At 32.6% G+C, this 23,006-nt stretch overlaps 1 protein-coding gene across 6 annotated transcripts in view; it reads right to left on the minus strand.

Moving 5' to 3' along the window:
* Window positions 1-953: 953 nt before the first annotated feature.
* The window catches only part of pdm3 (pou domain motif 3), a 133,655-nt gene continuing 111,602 nt past the window's right edge, over window positions 954-23,006 (minus strand). For 3 of the 6 annotated variants that reach the window (XM_053753805.1, XM_053753804.1, XM_053753807.1), the window contains 6 exons: window positions 19,442-19,626; window positions 10,425-10,605; window positions 7,391-7,444; window positions 6,399-6,482; window positions 3,883-4,019; window positions 954-3,516 (listed from right to left, as the gene is read on the minus strand). In XM_053753805.1, the coding sequence (XP_053609780.1) occupies window positions 3,392-3,516; window positions 3,883-4,019; window positions 6,399-6,482; window positions 7,391-7,444; window positions 10,425-10,605; window positions 19,442-19,626 (766 nt within the window). In that variant the 3' untranslated portion in view covers window positions 954-3,391. The remainder of the gene's footprint in view (window positions 3,517-3,882; window positions 4,020-6,398; window positions 6,483-7,390; window positions 7,445-10,424; window positions 10,606-19,441; window positions 19,627-23,006) is intronic. The other 3 variants (XM_053753806.1, XM_053753809.1, XM_053753810.1) reach the window with 3 other exon arrangements.

Consider the following 23,006-nt stretch of genomic DNA (forward strand, 5'->3'; position numbering starts at 1 on the left):
AACATTGCCAATGGAGGCAAAAAGCGCCAATTTTCAATATTGTTGCAGATTTACGACCAAAAATACCTTCTACGCAATCGTGGTGCGAGTTTAAAGGAATAAGGAAAGATTTAGTGGATTATCCTGAAAATAATAACTATTTAAAGTTATGTTCTGCATTATTTGGTCAATTGTGGTCATAAACTGATATAAACTTGATTTTGACTGAAGATCTTACCTGTATGAAGTCTATATTTTAATAAGTCTTTACTTGTGAAGTGTTCCGAGCTTCTTTTCGTCCGTTTACTGACTCGAAAATTGTACAGCGTGAAGCATATCCCATAGTTTTCGAAGTTTTTTAATCTTATGGATAACCGAAATGCTACATTGTTGTATATTTTCACAAACGAATGCTTACATAATGAAAGGATTAATAAAGTACTCAAAAATAAACGTTTTAATCGATATAAAAGGCGGCAAAGCTTTTGTGTACCTAACATACAGTGCTGTACTCTGGCGGGATAAATGTGCAGTAATACTCTCTATTGTTATTATTATATCGTCACATTAGCATCACATTTTTTATAATAATAGTTTATTTTTTGTATCTCTGTAAATGTGTTTTAGAGCGTAAAAAGAAACAGAAAAACGCAGTGATTTCCGTTTCCGCTGTCATTCGTAGCCCGGGACGAAATGGTAGGCGCGAATTTCAAAAGTTTTATTTTAAAAGTAAAGATGCCAGGAAATAATGATTATCAAACTAAATTTATATTTTTGATTTTAGCGCAGTTCTACACATACGCTAACGGCAATACAGTGTTGGATCTTACGCCTAGGTGTTGACATATCCTTGTCCAGTTTAGTAAATTCTCCTTGATTAGTAAAGGCGATGTTGAATATTAAAAGTAAGGTATTCGTTGTACACTTAAATTATTGTCATGTACTGGTGGGTGATAAAAAAATAAAACCAAACGTTCAAACAGTTATCTGTCTTTATTCTGCATCTCTTCATAAACCAGCAGCCATAATCAATCGATCGGTACCATTATAGGAAGAAAAAATTAATACACTATTACATACTGTTACAGTTTGGTTTGAATATGTGTTACAGCTGAATTTATGTGTAAGTAGATTTTATTAATTGTATACTATTATTACAGTTACGTACGGATCATGAAAACCAGAGTGCAACGCGATTTTGTCGTGTAATATTTTTAATTGTTACAGGACTAGTAGAGTAAATAATATCATTTGTACTTAGCATCCTATGCATCATCTATTACGCTAATGTTTGTTGGGAGCCAGGGTTTTCACTATAGCTATTTGTTATTTTATTTTAAATATCTGCGTTTTTGTGAAAAATGGTCTAGAAATCGAGGAAGCAGATTGAGGTCAAATACGAGTTACAAAAACTCCTGACTCCTTAAAATAAGTACTGATTACGTACAATATCGCATCGCACGATTTTAGTCACTGTATACCATACTGCTCCTATGGGTGTAGTGGTGTGCTGTAGTCGATAAAAAATTCCATGAATAATTTTGCATTTTATGGCCAAACTTCCCTTTTTTTAAATACACATTTTTTTTGCACTTGTAATAATTTTTGAAAATATAAATTTTGATAATATTTTTTCCATTTGTTCCTAAATATTAATCCAAATAGTTTTATTATCCTTAATATTGTATTTACAATTTTTCAACAGCCGAAAAATATGTTCAATTTTTATAATATTATTTTTTAACGACTCTTGTTAAGTAGTAGGTAACAGTACAAATATTAATGATCACAAGTTGGTTTTCATTGGTCATTAACATACATTACATTATACTCTTATGTACTATCGGTAATACACTTAACAGAAGGTCTTAAAATTGAAATATCTAACAAGGTAAATAATTTATTTACAGGAAAAAAATGTACTTACAAATGTGAAAACCTACATAATATGTTCAGTCCATAACATTGTGACTTAACAAAACTAAATGCCTAATTTTGTTTAATGTAGATAAAATAAGTTGAAATTGTTATACGCGTCAATTAAAGATCTGTCAATTATTATTTTTTTATTAAACAAATTGTTTCTACATTGAAAAATATAACAAACTGAGCAAAAATAAATAATAGGTACGTGTGCATATTTTTTTGGGAAAACACTTAAAACATAATTGTATAATGTCAAATTTTAGTCCTTTTGGAAAATCTATATATATGTATAATATTCAAAATCTACATTTCCAAATGCGAGGCAATTTCATTAGTTTAATATTCATATGACCAAAAAAATATGCACAACAATCTATTTGCCACTAAATGTTTTAAGACCAGCTGTTACATGTATTGTATTTTATTGTATTATTTAGTATTTTAATCGAACGAAATATTTTTTCACGAAATTTGAAAACATTGTTATATCGCCACAAAATCCAACTTGAATCTACAAAGATCTTAAAAAGCTTAGAAAATATTTTCTTTAATTAAAATATAACTAATAATACAATTTATTGAAATAAAATTACGAAAACAATATTTACAACTTATGACGAATTTATTTTTATTATTAATCTATACATATCGTTTTATGCCTATCTATTAACAAAAACCTACCAAAGATTAAAAAACTTTCAGTAGGCCACTAAGACTGACGACACATTATCTACTTCCATAATATCGATAATCGATAAATCCTAAAACTATAAAGTGCAACATTCGCTAAATAGAACGAAACAACTCAGAGTATTTCAATAAATTAATGTACCACTACGTTACAAATTATCGCCGAAAATTTATTATGTATTGTACTTATTTACAAAATGCAATATTTTTACAAAAAATTGCTAATACTTACTAGGATTACCCACATTTCGTCGAGTTATTTAACTCTCTTTCTTTTATTCATTGTGCACTTTGTATATTATACTGAATACGTTCATTGATGATAATATCCAGCGCTTAATACTGTATTATATTATGGAACTATGAAATGCTAGACGATGAAGTAATTATTAATCGAAATGGGCCTGATTTCAATATTTTCTTTGTATCTACGGAGTAATGCACAATTCATCAATTTATTATTTTGTACTAAAACACCTAATAATATCGAGACACATTCCATTCAAATACCACTGTCAACTACATCGAGACGAATATTCAGTCGAAATTTGTTATTTATACGTTAACATTAAATATCTAATTATGTAAATCCCATTCTTATATTGGCTGGAATCCCAAAGATATAAGGCCTGATTTTTTTGAAAAACAAACCGCCGAACTTTTTTAATTTTAAATAAGACACTATCGATGCAAATAATAAGGTGAATATCGAGACGACTACGTGCAGATCGTAAAGCGAAAATCGACATCGATATAAGAGTCAAATCCCGTCACTAGTTTTATTTTTTGAATTGCTTTAGACCATTCCTTTGGACATCATTCTGACGGTGTTCTTGAGGGCTTGACGTTTGTTGCAGAACCATATTCTGATAACTTCGCGCTCATAGCCCAACTGGTGCGCTAAACCCGTTATTTCTGTTCCTGAAAATTATAAAAAAGGATAAAGTTAGTAACTTGGTAACTTAAGTAGTTCGTCTGGACCGAAATAGAGACATATGTTGCTGCCCATTGCTTAAGGAAGAATATCCAGTATACCCTTTTAGAGAAAAAGGGTGAAAAACCAATAAATAGGTAATTGCACAGAGGTGTATCATCTATTTATTAGTTGATTACCATCAAACAAATAAGCCATAGGCTGTAGGTCCGCAGATGATAGCACATAGATAGATGGCAGATTTACCTCAAGACACGTCATGATCATTAAAATAAAGAAATCGAGAAAAGGATGGTACGGTCGTGCCGCTTTTTTTGCTCGACTTTGGGGCCCAGATGAATTTATAAACTAACCAGAAGGATGTGTGTTTCTCTCGAAATGCGCGTTAAGTAGCTCGAGCGCTTGTGGCGTGAACGAGGTTCGGCGCTTGCGCTTCTTGCTTGGCTCCATGCCTATGAAGTCTGTGAGGTGATTCTGCCCAGACGCGTACCTGAAAGTTAGCCAATAATATATGTTTATTTCTCCTCACCCACTCAAAAAGAAGGCATATGTGCCGTGATTTTCTTTTTGGCGGGCCGCTATTTGCGAAGAAGCAAGTTTGTTTTCTCTGTTTAAAATAAATACTTAACATGTTCGCGGAAGCTCAAGGAGCCGAAAAAGTATATTTATAGCGTGTTGTGAGACAAATTACAATTTTACCACCACTAATTGTTTCAAGCTTTTAAAGAATATATTCTAAAAACTTAAAAACAAACTGTGCGGATATATATAAGCAATCAACGAAGTATTACATTTTCTTCTAGTAGATTATATTAGATACGTATTATAAACTCAGGCATAATACGTATTATAAAGGTAAGTTGACACATGCATTTATCTAAACTCGAACTCAATTTTAAAACAATTTTTTCTATAAAAGTCAATAACTACATCATTACAGAACATATATATATTAGGACCACCTAATATATAACAAAATGTATAATATATAACCAAACCTAATATATAATCTAGAACTATCTAGATAAATCAAAATGTGTTAGTATTTGGTTTATTGTTTGAATGAATGAAATGCGCCATGATTAAAAAAAATAATACAATTACAAGTATACAGTGTATACACACAAATTTGGTAAAAAAAAACAATAATAAACAATTATTAATATAACAAAATAAAATGTCTCGAAAAAATTGTAAGAACGATTGGAAAATTGAAACATTTGTAAATTATATTTCCATTCGCGCCCAAAAATAAAATTTCGAGTGACAGAACATTTGTACGTAGATATTATTCCGAATACCGGTAATAAAATCAGAACGGTATACATTTCCTCTTTACATTGAAAAACAAAATAAGCAGATGTAAATAATAAAGCCTTGGTCCGTTTCCATAATGACGTCTTTGAATGCATCCATAATGATTAATAAATCCGGTGTCACATCTCACGTGAATGTTATATTGACAAGGTAAAGCTATTGTGTTTCGATCGATACAAATCTGAATATTTCTGTAATGTTATTGTTTATTACGATGTTCTACTAATTTTGTTGTTGGTTTTCATAAATTATCTGTAACCTTAACTTCACACCTATACAAGAAGTTTCATATCAAAACTTCAAATTAATTGAATTTTGTTAATTGAAAACCTAAAAATATTTACTAATAGTTAGTTACATCTTCTGTGTTTAAAAGAATTAGTAACAATCTATTCACAGGAATTGATATTAAAGAATCAAAAAAATTGGATGGATACGAAAGGAAAGTGATAGATCACGAATTAAGAGACAAAAAAGAAACAGAGATGAAAACAAATAAGAAAATGGCTACAAAATCACAATAAATTACAAATAAAACTGTGGGAAAAAATGTTCTGACAGAGCTAACTCTAACATAAAAATAGAAATCAATCGAAGAAGATCCTATCAAAAAAGAACTTTAGATCGGCGGACTATTTTTTGAAAAAATAAACATGTATTTTTTTAAATGGATTATGGAGGTTTATATTACTATATTATTATATACCTCAATAGATAAGGGACAAAGATTAGAGAACTGACATCCTTTAGGCAATAAAATCGTGTAAAAAGCGTGCAGAGCAGCATCTTCCTGTATTAATTCAAGGAGAATCGTTAACGGCTGCGCTCGTTAAATTACCACCAAGAGGATAGGCGAGTGCAAATTCAATGCACTATTTGCAATGTTAAACCATCCCGTTGCATTCAGATAATGCATTTTAATGATGCAAAATGTAAAATCGATAGATCCTCCCCTTGCTGTTATTTAAGTTTTGTCGGAAATTTAAACGACACCTGGATTTTCTTATGAAATTTAAACAGGTCAGTTTCGTTGGTTGAACTTTTATGATCATTTATAGATGCATTCATTTTATGACGTACGATTTCTGGTGCTAGCTAAAGTTGGAAGATTTAGTGCGTTTAGTAAAATGCGTGTAGGTGACCTGTTTCATCAATATGTTCATCATGAAATAGTTTCGTGCGCGGACGAAATGGAAATATTTAATTAAAATGAAAAATATCTGAAATCTACCGATGAAATAGGCGTTGTAGGCATTCCTAAGATATCTAAGCCACATATACATATATTTCGCAATAGTATCCAATCCAACAGCGCCAAAATTTGACATGAATAATCAAATATTGGCGATGCTGTTAATGAAAAGACACATACAAATACAATTATATAGTTCAAATAAATATAAGTCAATAAAAATAAACATAAAACCTAGCCCGTACAAGCGATAGTTAGTCCAGATTTGAGAAATATTTTCACAACGTTGCTAAGCGTTATAGGCCAAATGTGTCACGACGTAGCACAACCACGAACAAACTCACTCAAACAAATAGTTACCTCTCTTCCGCCTCCTTCATCCAACGTTCGAGCACCGGTTTGATTTTCTGCGCACTTTTTGGTGTTATATCCAATTTCTCAAATCTGTATCGAACACAAATTTAATGTTAGAGTCTTACTAGGCACGGCACGCACCGGTCAAACAAAAGTCTAGCGCGGTGGAAAGCACGAACGATCTTAACCCAATCCAAATAAACATAGCGTAAAACAGGACATTGACATAGACGCTAACGATTATATAGAGTGAAAAAAAACAATAGGTAATTTAAGCTGCCGGAGCAATCAGTTTGATTAATACCGAACAAGGTAACAATAAAACAACGAATTCAATTAGAAACGAAAGGTAACGTATGCCAATGCCCTGGCTTTTGAATTGCGCAAAATGAATATTAATAAAACTAAGAGTAATGAAATAATATATCATGCTAGATTAGATGGAAAGCAAGAAATTATTCACCGTGATGCTACTACAATAAATGTGATAAAATTCTCACAACGATTACTCATGGTGTCGAATAGACATGGTTCTGTGGCCTTACAGTAATGACGCGTTTGTCTTTTACATCAAAATGTAACTGTGGAGGTTGATGCATGGCACCTTTTACGGTCATTATGCGTATGCAAATACGTACGTGTGAATAGGAAAAGAAAGAACGTCAAAACCAGTAATTACTAATAATTATATGCGGCATAAATTCGAAAGCAATGCCCGGATCCCCGATGGAGATAAGATTACATTAAATAGCGTTGAAACATTTTGATTTAAAGACAATCTACATGTGGACTGGGCCGAGTATGAGTCAAAGCGTGTTCTTAATGCTTGTAAGTTAAGTACCTTCAAATTTATCGTGCGTAATATATTTGTCAGTAATAACGATGCTATTTTGTTTCTTATCATTAACGGAAGATTTGATATAAATTATTAATTTTATGTGACAAATGAAGATATATTTGAAGGTACGATTTGTAGGGATAAAAAACAAAACACGTACATGTTTTGTTGTTGTGACGACAGCTGAGCAGCTAGCATCTGCGAAGCCAGGGCACTGGGGAGGGCAACAAATTGTTTGTTACATTTGTCTTATCCAGTGTAGGCTGTGCCGTTGTCAGAGACGCCGGCCGTTGTGGAGATATAGTCACAATTTTGTAAATACGTTCACATTTTACGTAGGTTTCTAATCTTTTATTTGAATTCTGAATAGCAAGTATCGTAACTGGTCGAATTAAAGTATGGATTTAATGCAATATAGGTCATAAATCTAAGTCTGAGAGAGATAATACAAAACAGCACAATTGATGAAATATCTATTCAAAATTAAAATAAGTGTTTGACAGATTTTAGGAATTTTTTGCTTCTTCTACTTAGCCGCCCTTTGCCCATAGCTGAATTCCTATTCACTCAACGTGTGCAGGTCAATTTTTATGTTAATAGAATTGCTACTGTCGAAATAGATATAAAAAGGAATGAAAATTGTTATATTTAATGAAACACATTTTAGAGAAACAAATATTTATCTATACTTCAAACTACAGGCCGGTTTCGGCTTCGTTCATGTTAAAAAAATATACAGGTAATTTATTATACCCTACACCAAAACCTTCCTCAGGAACCACACTACCTATTCGTAATAACTGCATGAAATAAGTACAGTCGTTTGTGAGTTTATCACGAACAAACAGACACGGCAGATTAATGAACTAAGTATATTAATTAACTTTATACCCTATGGGTACGGAATCCTATAAATCCAGGACATATCCTCCACTTTATTTAATTTTACGTCATTCACAATTTCCTAACATATATGAAAGTGTTATTCGATACTGACGCATTAGCTCATATAAAATTGTAATCGAGTGCACTCGGCGCCATGGATAATTCAATGTTTATCTCAAGCCACGGCAATGACCATGAGAAGACAGTGTCATGTTATGAATCAAATTTATGTGTTGTGGGTCGTTCGAATTTCAAATTATTTCTGTAACTGAACTACTTACAGAAGAATACAATTCAATACATTTATTTTAATGGTTTCTAGAGAAATATATCGTATCGATTACAAAAGAAAGTAATTCGAAATAATTTAATTTAAGTAACAATGTATTAAATGAAAAATATATATAAGTGAGTAACACGATACATATACCGTTACAAAGTAGGTATGTCTCTGAATAACTCATTTTAAATCGTCATCTCCAGTTTTAAAATTGGCATATATAATAATTTACAATTCCGTCAAAAATTTCGAAGGAAAACGAAATAGGTGTTTCCTAATTGAACAAAAGCTCGACTTCCGGTTATGAACAGGGAATGTTAAATTAATTCTTACAGAAATAATATGTTTTAATTAAAATGCAAATTAATTAAGTCCAGCATAATCAAAGGGGTAACTACCACGTACCGTCGCGACACCAAATTGGAGGGAGTCGAAAGAAAAATTAATGGAAAATGAAATCAGGACAGGACAAAGACAGGGGAATTCTACTCTTTTAATTACACGAAAAAAGTAATTACGGCAAGATAATTAATTAACTGGAACAGAAGTAACGATTAATGATTTTATTATACGAAGGAGGCCGGTAGCTCGAATTGAAATTTCCTTTGGCCTAATGTTCCATTTTGCATTGAAATACGATTTGTTGGAAGCGTTGTTCAAAACCGATCGTTTTGGGCGTAAGCAATGTCGATCCCTAATAAATTTACCATTTATAAAGACCCAAAGCTGATAATAAAAATTATACAGTTGTTGAACATGTTTATGAATGAACCCTTTTTATAAAGAGCTGATTATAATGTTCAATATTTTATTCATTTCTGTCTAGATTAAAGACCCGGTATTTTCACTTGGTGTCACAAAAGATGGGATGGTTGAAAAAATATGCATCATAGATATCTACTACATAAATGTAAGATGAAAATAAACCTATTTATGCCTTATAGCTTCTTAAATAGGTGTAAACCCTATAAGGGTTACCCTATATTTTTACGAGGTACGGAACCCTAAAAAGAAGATGTATCGAAAGCTTAAGAGAATAGTGAATAATACGAATTTGTTTCAATATCAAATTAGTTTCAATCAAACAGTTGTGATGTTTTTCGCACAAGCCTCTCTAAAAATTAATTGCGTATTCTTTTGTATTGTTGCTTTTCATTAAATAAACATTATAAACGATATCTTAAATAGTTTTATTTTACACACACATGTTATGTATACTCAAACTAAAAAGAAATAATATCAGAAAAAGCGACCAAATTTTAATGTTCCTAGAGTGTAATTGAAACATTTGATTGGAAATCAACCATCAATTTAAATTTGCTATCCAGCAAAAGTTTCCGTCGCAACACCAAAATTTGAACGCACCCAAATAAAAAATGGCGGAACACCACGAAACGGAACAGAAGCCCGAATGGTAATTAATTAAACGAATTGTGAGCAATGAAAGGAGTCATGCTGTTTTACAAATCACTTCAATTAACAATATTAAAAAGTTGGTGCGATAACTGAGTCGTATTTCTTGAAAAATGTGGCGTTACTTCGTTTTAGTCGTCGGCTGTCGAGCGTGACTTTATCTCCACAATCAATTTTATTTCATTTCATTATGCGTGTTCACACATCCGTTTGTAATTTGTGCTTTTGAACATTTTTTACTTAGATATGATTGACATGTAAATCGAATTTTCAGATGTGTGATTGATAAGATTCGGAACCCCTGTCTTTAGCATATTTTTGACTGTAGACTTGCTATTGTGCTGGTTCGCTAAATGTAAAAATGCAACAAAATATTATAATAATTAAACAAATGAAACTACAGAACATAGCAATAGAATATTTTCTTTTTGTATTCAGTTAACACATTGATGATTTATTTTTATTATCCGTAAGTAGAAGGATACCTATTTTTATAATTCTTCATATATATTTCGTCTATGATTATATATTACTAATTCAAATTCTATTAAAAGAAGTGGGTTCGGAATCTCACAAAAAGAAAAAAAAGAATTCTATCAAAATTATCAAAAATTACCTGCATATAGCGCTCTGACTGTACGCGGGGCCTTCTGTGACGGACAAGGCCTGGCCCACCTGGGTCTGCGTGAGGCCCAGCCCCAGACGACGCAGTTTGAAGGCCTTGGCAAACTCTTTAATGTCTTCCAGGTTGATCCCATCGACCACGTTGCTCGAAGACTGGCTGATTGTTGGTTGGTCTGATGTAAAAAATAATTACTATTAATATATAATAAAATTTTATCAATAGAATCGAAGAAAATTAAATATCCGAAATTGTCTCGTGACCACGTCCACAAACCATACCCGAAAATCGTTACATTCTCTTTGACCAATATATTTTCTAAAATGGTATTTAACTAAGTAAATCCTATCGGTTGTTACTGAATTTATCGCATAAGAAAAAAAAGGCAAATGTTGCAGATAATTTCTATATTGTCGTTTTGATTTCACATGACGAATAATTTATTTCTCAAGATTTTGTAAAAGCCTTAAATTAATTAATCTTATTATTACTTAAATCCGCTAAACGTATCATTTGCCCTCACACAGGATTTACCAAATGAGAATGACTGTCTAAGCCCATCTCTGCCGTTTAAGCGGGGAAATTATAGCCTTAGTATAAGTTTAGTGGGCCATTTATGTAATTAGTAGATCGTGGTTCCTAATTATGCGGCATGTCGTTAGTGAAGACGTGCTGTTATATTAGAGGCAGGCTTGCGTGTGCTTTCTCCGACTCTTCGATGTTCTACGATTTAATCGATGGTTAAACCGATCATCCACAAAATGTGGCCCATTTTCAAACCCCAGGAGATGAAATTTTGGACATACCTAATCATCTTTCATATTCAATTGATTCAACCATTTTTTCTAAATTATCAATTTTGGCACAAATTCTTTCGATAAGAGGATTAATCTAATCAAACTTGTCCGGCCCCTGGGAGTCAAATATAGTAAATATTTCAGTAGTGAATACTTACTATATTCGACTATTTGAAATAAAACCTGAATGTGAGTTTTTTCATCACACGCAGACAACTGAACCCCTCGACTTTAGCTTCAATATGAACTCAACCCCCATTGAGCTAACTGATGACAAATTACAATCCCACCTCCGCTAGTTTAAGCAGTAGTCTGCACCAATTAAGACAGTAGGGAGGTAAATTGGCAATCGTTCCTCCATTTGCCTTCCTCGAATGTCATTCGATTTCTAATTTCGTGTGTTATCTGAAAATTAGTGTTTGGAAATTTTCTTATTAGTGTAATTAGATCTGGGGTGATGTTGAGGGGAGGCAGTAATTTAATTCGTATCCGTTGATTGTAGCGTTTCTTTGATCTGTGCGTGGTTTCGTCCGTATTATTACTTATTTGGACATTCATAGTAAGATCCATGCGCACCTAAAGAGTTTGTAGCACTTTGCCAGCGGGTCTCTATCTATAAGCATAAAAATATAAGCCATAATGCATATAGCATACTGTATTATGGCATAATATTTTTCATCATATCGTTCTTACCCTTTTATTTTAACTATATGAAGCATAACTAACCTAACTCAAAAATTAATTATACCACATATATTCGTATGGCAAAAATTAAATATGCCTAAACATATTATTTGTCAAAGAACAGAAATAGGACGAAATAAATAATGCGAAAAAGGGAACCCGTAAATATAATAAAGATTATGATATTAATTGATTAATTGAAGTAGCGTATGACCACTTACCTTTTAAAGCAACAATACAATCGTGAAAAACAATTAGCAACATTAGAATTGACGAAACTAGCCTTTTTTAACCGCTTTCGTCCAATTAGCGATCGCGTGATAAAACGCACTCACTAATTACCTTTCAAAGATAAGTCAATTGGCCAAGTTACTACGTCCCAAATTCAATAACAATAATGCATCAAGATACCGAACAGTTAATTGTTTAATACATGTAATAAATTAATTTGACACAATTAAGTTCGCGTGTCCGTCTGTATCCACGTTTATTGACCTCTCGTGTGCGTCGATCGTTTTCGGTATAGTTTTCTAATTCGTTAAGCCAATTCTTCGTTTATGTAATGTCGAGAATTTCAAATTTTATTATTTTTTTTCCCTGGGAATAGTGGCCAGGTGCTCGGACGTGATGAGCTTATTTTTTTTTTGTTCGAATAATTTTAATGTTGGAAATTAAATTTCAAGTCAACGATGGAACAACAATGTTTAGATTAATTTTGAAATATATTAAAAAACAAACACAGAAAAAACATACATACCTATAATGATAATTTTTAATAATTACTTTGTTTTTTCATCAAGAATTTTTTAATGTCTGTTTTGTTGAGTTTATTTTATATATTTTTTTGTGGATTTTAAAAAGTCTTTGATACGTACTAACCCAGGAAGTTAAAATTATTGTGTAGTTAAGAGTAGGGAGAACAAACTGAAAAAATTTGTTAATGGGAAATTCACGATGGCAAAGCCGCAAGTAAAATCAATTTTAAATAAAGGATTTTTAATAATACATTTCTATTATTACGTAATTATCCAAGCGGAATGAAATTTCCTCTTCAAAACGATCCACTAATATCAGTTTTGCGTTCACCAAACAGTCTAATGCCAAATTCACATGCCACGCGGTGCATATTTAAAAACAAAAAAATCCACATAACCGTCAATATACCGCCATTGAACATGTTTTCAACAGTTCATTATACTAAATTAAAGTTTTTGAGTGATTACGTGAATCATGTAAAACACCGACCAAATTAATATTACTCGTTAAAAATGGTACTTTCCACCTAAATATTCTTTATACCAGACAAAATAAGGAATAGAATAGAATGGATTCTCAATTTTCGACACGCAGATTAAAAATTTTTGAGCAGTTGTAATAGGTGAAATTACGCGCGCCGAATCGACTTGATTTTCGTTTCACGTTACGATCACAATATAGTCGAATACGTTATCGATTATCATTAACGCGTTATTAACGTAACTGTTATAAGTTTGAAGAAGTTTCTTTAAGAATTCAAGCGGTTTTTAAGTTAAAAGTTGAGCCTTTTCTGAAATATTATCAAGGGCTATTAATTAGCTTAACTGTAATTAAAAACCCATTAATTGAAAGGTTATTCAATAAAAATCGGTTATCGACCAGGGAAAATTGTACTAAACAATTACAAAGTTACAGAGAATTAAAGATTTTCGTTTGAACTTAAATTACAGTTACAATTACAATAGAAAATTTAGAAGTTTGGTAATTTCTTGGGATCCATACCAATTTTGAGCAGTAATTGATATATCTATGTAATAAATAGGTAGAAATTACATGTATCATGTACCTAGGTGTGTGTTGTCGTTTCAACCATACTATTCTAAGGACGGAGAGGATTTTTTTAGTTTTTCAAGGAAAATGGGTCTGGTAGTTTCTAGCGTCTTAAAACCTAGTCACTAATGACTATAATGAGGGGTGAAAGTTTGTATGAAAATCACGTCAGTTCCGCTTTCGCAAAGAAATTTACGCGGGAGAAGTCGCGGCCAAAAGCTTAGATTATAAATTTAATGCCTTTGTTTAGTTTCAACGTCTACGATCGCTATTTAGGTCTAATTTAAACTAAACCATTAATTGCGGTTAATCGTTTTAATACGTAAATTGGCATCGCCATTTGTTACCCACTCTCCAGTTGAATCACATTCTATTGAGTTCCTTATAAGACTTTATAGATCGTTTGTAGAAATTGCATATTTAGGTACTACGTGTAGGCATAATTATTTAAATCCCGTTTGAATAAGTTTATTGAGGCACTATTTGTTTAGGCGCAGAATGTTCAGTTCGCAAAATGACGAATATACATCATACAGTTACACAAACACTGAATTCATTGATTGTGTGACAGTGAGGAAGGTCATAAAGAAGTGACGAGACTAAGGCATCTTCAGTTTTATTGTTTGAAGGACTCGTTGCTACGAAAGCAGAGTTTATTGTAGACAAACATAAACACGTGAAATTAGGACCGAACTTTAGCAAAGTACCGTTTAAAACAATAGAGCTCAAATCCACGTTTACACCGTAAGATACTGACTTATCTGACTGGCCTTATCTTCTTTTTTGTTTTTATCATTAATTTATTTTTGTATTCGCTGAAGACCAATTTCCTGGTTCATGTCAAGACACAATGCTGAGTGAAATCCATTTTGGCGCAAACTGTATTTTTCTTAATAATTATATAGAATTATTTTTATGTTTGCATCAAATAAATATTTTTCCTCTTTTACATTCTTATTTAAGTAAACATTTTTATTCCTTTTTATATTATTTTATTAGTGGGAATGCTTTTATTTATATTACTTTAATATTATTTTGTCGATTGAAGCCGATGTTATTAACAGAGCCTAGAAAAAATATTTTATAGTTATTAATTCCCTTTATCACTTTAAAAAGTATACTAACCACTTTAAAATAATTCTTAGATTAGTCCGATCTTACCATCCTTCACTATTTATTTTATTTTGAAGATTTGTCTATAATTTTGTGACTGGCCGCCCCCGACCGCGATTTGTTTGAGGTAAAACATTGCTTGTCTGCTGTCAAGTCTTTTTAACTCTTATTGTCTCTTATACCATTATAATGGTAGTAACAAAAAAGTTGTTTACCAATCAATAAATATAAGTTATCTAAAGATCGTATCGCAGTCGTGTCGTGAGGTGTGTCGCCGCCAAGGGTTCGTGCCCCGCGGCCCCAGTCTATTGATTACTATTTAATTCGCTGTTAGTGGATACAATTACTAAATTACCCAGTTCCTCTCAACCAATTGTCTAAATAAATCGATAGCGTATTTTTGGCGCGAAAGCACTCAGGAGTTTCGTTAGTGTCTGGTTAACAGGCGATTAGTTGCAGTTCTGTAGTTCGTTCAGTTCTGGAATTGAAGTTCTTTTATTTAGATATTTATTTGGTACTTTAGATCTTTCTCTGATTTAGGTTAAGCATCGGCGAACGGATGATTTCATTTTCCAAATATATGGGGGCTAGGATTTTGTATGAAATTATCTGTATACACGACACGTAAAAAGTTTTTGTTTTGATTTTAAAAACTTATATGGGTAATTATTATTTTTAAGTTTATATTGCTTTGGTTTCCTTATACAGTGCTAGTCTCCGTTTTAGAAGAGTTTTTTTGTGTTATAAAAGCAAACGAATCGTGTTTCTGCCTTAGATTAGGATATAGTTTCTCATGGCAAATGTAGTTATCAACGTAAAGAATAAGGTTATACAACTGATCAACTCGATATTTTAATAAAAGTATTTCATTTGGTAATTTATGTCTTTAATTTGAAATATAATCTTTATCTAACTTATTATCTCAAAACACTTTTGTCAACAAAATTCGTTAAATACGTTACTAGCGGCGCCCCGGGGCTTCGCTCTCGTGGGAATTTCTAATGTGTTACTCCAGGTTATATTCTACCCGTGTACTTACCAAATTTTAATAACAATCCGTCCAGTAGATTTTTCGTTGAAGAGCAACAAACATACATAAGTAAATACATCATCACTAACCTTCGCATTTATAATATTAGTAATAAGCACGAGTAGGACACTGGTATACTCAGAAACTATACTATAATAGCATTAAATAAGTTTAAATAAGTAAAAAATGTTGAACAGTCTCATAAATGATTCAAGAACTTAATAATGAAGTAGTCGTTATTTTATAAAAATCAGCACCTAATTTTAATTTAAAAATAAATAACAAGAATGCGAACAAAAAGCAATATTAAATCGATAAACTCGTTCAAATTGCTTAATTACTCGTAATTATCACAATAAATAATACCTACAGTATTCACAGAGATACCACAGCATTATCAAAGACACCGCCGAACCGGTATTCATAGAAATTAATTAATTAACTAATTAAAATCCATTACAATTAATTAACGCGGTCGATAAATTTGAACGCGTTTAATAAAAAAAAAACAACAAGGAGTTGAACCAAAACTTTTGACTATACCAAATCTGTCTATTTAATAATGTCTAATTTACTAGCGGCCCGTCCCGGCTTCGCTCGGGTAAAAACATAATATACCCCTAAACCTTCCTCAGGAATCACTCTATCGAAAATTCGTGTTGTAGTTTTTCGAGTTCTTCGCGAGCAGACAGACAGATGCAGTAGAGGACTTTGTTTTATAATATGTAAGGATTATAGATTTTCCGAGTGAAGCCGTATACGGCCACTAGTAGTTTTATAAATACTTAAAAAGTAGGCCAGCTTTTATATTCCAGACCGAACTTAAACGTTCGAAATGGAACGACTAAAATAGCTTATCTTCAATATTACATAATTTGGTTTGAAGACTATTTAGGTTCATACCATCCGGTTAAAACCGGTTAAAAAGAGAGTATTTTTTAAAATGCGAAAAAGTTCGTTTTTTAACCTCTTCACGCGGTATCTACTCAACCAATCCTCTTGAAATTTTGCATACACATAGTTCGAATTCCGGAAAAGGAAATATATCTACCATACCTGTCATACCGGAAAAATAACTGCTTCCGTGGGAAATCACGCGGGCGAAGTCGCGGACAAAAGCTAGTCTCTTAATATGCAATCACAATATCCGGCCAAGTGTTTCATTATTATCATGCTATATGCAGGGTGGTTTATTAAACACCGACCGAAAAGACGTATTATATTCAGTGACTACTCGTCACAAAACAATACTGAGAAAGTTGTTTGCTTATACTACAGAACCCTAGACTTTTTATAGGTATGTACTAATTAAGAAAATCCGGTCACATTCAGTTAGGTACACATATATATTTTTCTATACTCTCCGAGTTACTCCGAAGTTTTATAAACTTTGTACTGTCAATATGATTCTTAGTTGGCAAATAAATGAACAATAATAATGAATAAATAAATAAACAATATTAATTTATGCAATGTTGGACTTATTGGTGGAATTGAGATTAAATACAATGACAGATTGCTAGCCCAAAATCATCTATGAAAAGAGCCTCTATTGCCCGTTCCCTCAATTAACTTTTACAATCCGCGCGGGAGGAGAAGCAACTGGCACATTTTGTTTTTATTCCGCTTTAAATCCCAAATCATTACTTTTTACTATTGTGGCTTCATCCCGCAATCGACGGCTCATAAAACTCATAATGCTCGCTTGACCCGAGTGCCGAAGCACCTGTACTCGGGCTGACTTGAAGACAGCTTCTGAGAAGCCAACGAAGAGGCTCAGTTCTGGCAAGAATTTATTTAATATCCAATAGGTATAGCGTTTGTAGATTTGCCATCGACGCGCAATTATGAAGATTACTTTACTTAATTAATAAAACTGTATTGATAATGCCCGGTACCAATCTTCTGATCACTCTAATAGCCAACTTGGGTGAACAAAAAATTACACAACTCGACCATTAGTTGAATAACAAAACCATTTTGCATTCGCTGACAAGATCAACAAAGTGCGGCTCACCTACGTCGATGTTCATCGCTAGCAGTGGCGTATTTGGTTATCAGGCCCTGGTGCCGAAAATATTTGGGGCCCGAACCTAACTACAAAATTATTATTATGTTGTAGAAGTATCTTAATTTAATAAAGTTTAAAGAAAGTCTAAAGAATGGGGTACTTAACTTTGCCGTATGCTACAAGTAGGTAAAATTATTTATCTACTTAATCGAAACCCTCTTTTTCCATACTCTCCGAGTTGCTTTTTATAAACTTTGTCCTGTCAATATTATTCAAAGTTGGCAAATAAATGTTGGAATTCTTGATTTTTGAAATAATGGGCTTGGTGCAATAAAAATCCAGATAGCGGTAATAATAAAAATACAGTACACACATAGTCATATTATGAATAAAATCTTATAGTGTTAGCAATAAAAGTATTGTATTTGTGATAAGAAAGAAGAAGATTTGGAGCCTAACATCAAATTAAGCTGTATATTTTTATTTTAAGTCTTATTGTACTTATTTATTATCATGAGTCAATGCCATTACGTCCCGTCAATTTACTTGAGGAAGGAATCATTTCCAAAATCAAAATAAATGATCATTACCACAGATTAATTATTTTAAAGTCAGGCTAATTCTTGTCTTTCTTAAAATTTTAAAAATTGTAATGACAGCGCATCCGTATCGGTCGAAACTCGCTGAGAACCACTCTTAAGTAAATATTATGGCCTGATGTAAAATATATTTATCTAGCTACACTTCAATTTAACTGTATACTAGGATTATTATTGAAAATAATAAAAAAAATATATAAAATGGTAATCAGTTTCCCAGTGCCCCCTGAGCCCCTGAGTTGTAGTATATGCTTCCATCTAGCTCCTCCCTCCATAGCTACGCCACTGACCGCAAGCCTACTTTACTGTAATAAACTTTGGAGTTAGTTAACGCACTTGTTACAGTGCATCTACTCTTTATAGCATTAGGTGATAACTCCTAGGACAGGACTTCGTTCCGGTCTAATGGATGGTCTCTATGCTTAGAGCGAAGCAACTTTTATGGATAAGTAGAATTGAGTTAGTGTAGACTCGAAAATAGCGCTTAAGTTGGCCGTTAGTTTTGCTTTTGTTACTGCACAATAGCGAACGAGTTTAATTTGTCACCGTTAAATATATTTTAGTTAGGGAATTTAAAGGGAACACGGAATAAATAGAGTTAAACTGTTAGTTCAGCGCGGCGTAAGACAGTTCGAGACCTTGCTTCCTGGTTTTTGGTGTTAAGTTTACGTTATTCATAAAAACAAAACGTATTTTGTAGTCAATAAATAAAGTTTTGGCACAATTTTATAGGTGCAAACTATATTTACTTTTAAATGATTCTTCTGCATCTACGTAATTTCAAGTCTATTTAATTTTTAAACGACTTTTTGTATTGCTTTTCAGCGTCTGCGTTGTATGGTTCTAACTACCAGCTTTGATTGAATTATCGAGACGTAGGTACCTAGCTGTAGTCTAATAGAAAAGAGCTTTTAGCTCGAATCTTTGAAAACCCTCTTTAAACTGCGTTTCTGACATAAAATACTACTCACTTGGCGAATCGGCGAGTAAGTCGCCGTCCTCTTGGGAAGGAGACTTGACAGAGCCTGGCGACATCTTGATTGGGGGGTGGGGGGAGGCCATGGGGCCTGAACTGGCGCTGCCCGCACTGCTGGCTGGGCCTGCGTTGGATCCGTGCGACGTCGTGATGGTGATCTCGCCGTTTGATGACGCCAGCCTGAGAAGAAGAGGAATCGTGAGACTATGTAACCTTGTCATCCATGTCTTCAATTTTCAGAATATGTACATCATGACTAGAGGACCATTTAGCGCACCATTTCGAATACGTTTAGAGCCAGTCAAAATTTTTAGTGCGATTAAAGGAATAAATTAAATTGTATTCCTGCAAATGAAACTCGGTTCAGTGCTTACAGTCATATTTAAATTCTGTGCTAAACGTAATATCTATAGGAGTTTTCATTACCCTATTATCTTAAGAACAATATTAACACTCGTCAGGAAAATGCAATATAAAAATATATATACTACGTCCAAGTTCTCACAATAATCTAAGTTGGATTTTGTAATGATTCATAGCGATAGGATAAAAATACCCAAATAAAATATGAATGCGTAACGTGTCCTATGCATAATTCATGTAGCAGGGTACTTTCTTAGCATCAGGATCATAGAGCTACAAGTGGCACGATCAAATGAGGTGCGCGCTTCATTAACTACGCGGCGGCATTAGCTCTAATTGCAGCTAATTAGGCCTCATCCGTTGCAACAAACGCACACACACGCCGTTTTATTACACATAACACAGTTGTAGATGATGCGATGTTGGTTTTTTACATAGTACCGTAGATATATTTCTTACACAGTCAAAGAAAGTTAGGTCAAAGGTAGATCAAAAATGAAAACGTCACAGCCACTTTTTCACGTCAAATTTGAAATAATTTAAATGGTATCTATCAAAAGTTACAAATTTAGAAACTGGCAATTTGGAACGACCACCTATTGTGAAGAATGCCAAAAGAAACTTATTAAAATAATAGTTTCTCTTGGCATAGTATGGGGCAAAAAATATGTCTTACTTATGTCAGATTGTTTTCCAATTCATGTAACAAATTACTCGTAGCACCATGATATTTAGCGAGAACGTAATCTTATCGATAGCTTCAAAATGTATATATGCAGTAAGTTGTACAATATATCCAAGTGTATTCTTCTCCTACGTAAAGGGAGCTAACTCCCTTTACGTGGGAGAGGCGTTATTTAGTTTTTATATAAATGTAGACCTTGGGACGATAACTTACTTTTTACCAAAATTTCTTCATAGCATATTTTATGCAGCATATTTTACGTAATAATGAAAAATAATAATTATGTGGTTATGGTGAAAATAATTTAATTTTAAAAAAGTAAAATTGTGTATAGATTTTATGATCTGATAATTAAAAAAATATTATTTCATAATCTCAACTAGGTATAGATAACTAATATTTCTACCAAAAAAACTAAACAGCCACAACAAAAACAGCTCACCGATATCACACTATTAATGAATGCAAGCTAATTTGCATGTTGATTTAACTTATGCAGTAATAAGCTACCTACCCGTATAATGCACTGTTATTTAGCGAGTTGTTACGACACGCACACATTCAAGAAGTGATAAGTATAAATACACAACGCACACTAATACCTAACTAATTGTGCCTATAATTTATAAACAGGTACGCTTGACTTCGTAAGTGTTAACAATTCTTTTTTATAAATTCTGTGATAAATTATTTTTAACTCTTCGGTCCTGGAGATAATAAAAACAAGTTAACAAGAATTGGATAGCGTCAGATCGGGCCGCGCGGGAATTTACAGGTTTAACATATGTGGCATGTACTGAATAGTAGCCACATCTTTTTGAAGAGGTAGAAATTTTTCGCCACGATTATTTAGGATTCGTAGAGAAGGTTGCACTGCCAACTTTGACGTTAATTTTAACCTGAGTAGAAAAGTACGTCAAAGTCAAAGTTAACTGGTGCAACTAACCTAAGAATGATACGCTAAGACGAAGTACAGAAGTATAGTATACATAAATAAGTAATAATCTTACGAAATTTTAACAGCTTTTCGTACGTATGTAATCATAAAAGTAGTAAACGAATTATGAGTTATTATTTTTATAGGCCCGTGCTAATAAAATTTAAATGTCAACATTATTTTACATCTGTAAATGACGATAAAGCATGTATAGAAGTTCATATTCGGGCATAACTTAACTCTGAGACGTTTAACATAATAATTGCGTGAACATAAAAAAACCGGTCAAGTGCGAGTTGAACTCGCGTGTAGAGGGTTACGTACAATTTATAGAATTCTTACAGGTTTTCCGGCAAACTATAAGTAATACTAACTACGTAATACAAACTATATTATGTATTTTTTTAAAGTAGGTAGCGCCATCTTAACATTTTTTCTCGAATTAATTAATAAGTAATGGTAAATTTTCGTCTTTTTTTATGAATAAAATCAAAACTGCTTATTTAACAATAATAACAAACGTTAGAGATCCTCATAAACAGCCCTATTATTTGATATATTATGATAGAATAAGGTTTACAAAACTTTATTTTCAATTTCCTAATTCACCTCCCGAAAATCACCCTTATTTATTTACTCTGCACGTATGTGTTTGGGTGATAGATTTTCACCATCGTACCAAATTTCACCTGATTTAGTTTAGTAGATTCGGAGTTAATTGGCTGTGACAGACGCACATGTCATTCTATAAGGGTTCCGTTTTTTAATTTTTCGTACGAAACACTAAAATCGTATGCAGTAAGTAGTTCATTATTACGAATGATATACAATACAATGCGCCGTAAGGTATGATTAAAATAAATAGGGCTTCTTTTATTGAAGTCAATAATTGGTTTTTAATAAACTTAAGACAATATCGTTAAAAAAACCAAGGTGGCTTGGCAGGCTACGGTTTTGTGGGTTTCATAAAAACCAAGATCAATTAGTGTCCCACAAAGAGTTATTTTTTGAAAAATTAATTAATACTTTCTTAATTATAGTGACATGAGATATATTTCTTTTAAAATGTTGTCCTTGTAGGACAGTTATAGTAGTTCATTTGAACTAAAACAGAATGGATGCATTTTCATTAATGTTTATACATAAATTCAATATACTTCTGTTTATATCCGGGTATTTTTATTATTTTTGTTGATCCATGGTTTATATACACGTTGTATATGGTTTATTGTATATGGGTCTAGTAACATATATATTTATTTTCATATTAATTTTTACCCAATTTTAAAAATACGTTTGCAAATTTGTCACATCTGGATATTTTACCTGCTCCTTGTTCCACCATAGAAGCGTCGGAGCTCATGGCTCACTTTCCCGATTTTTCTTCTACAATTTAAATTCGTATGGTCTTTGGCATCTTAAACTGTCAGATCTTGCTTGTGATCCTTGACGACATAAGCCAACATTTTTTGGGTTCACTTGATCTATATCGAGTGTATTATCATCCTTGATGACATCAATTCTGAACTTCTTGGGGTTGCCCATTCAGACAACATTTTTTCCTACACAATTAGG

The sequence above is a fragment of the Plodia interpunctella genome, chromosome 13, assembly GCF_027563975.2.
Source record: "Plodia interpunctella isolate USDA-ARS_2022_Savannah chromosome 13, ilPloInte3.2, whole genome shotgun sequence".
NCBI lineage: Eukaryota > Metazoa > Arthropoda > Insecta > Lepidoptera > Pyralidae > Plodia > Plodia interpunctella.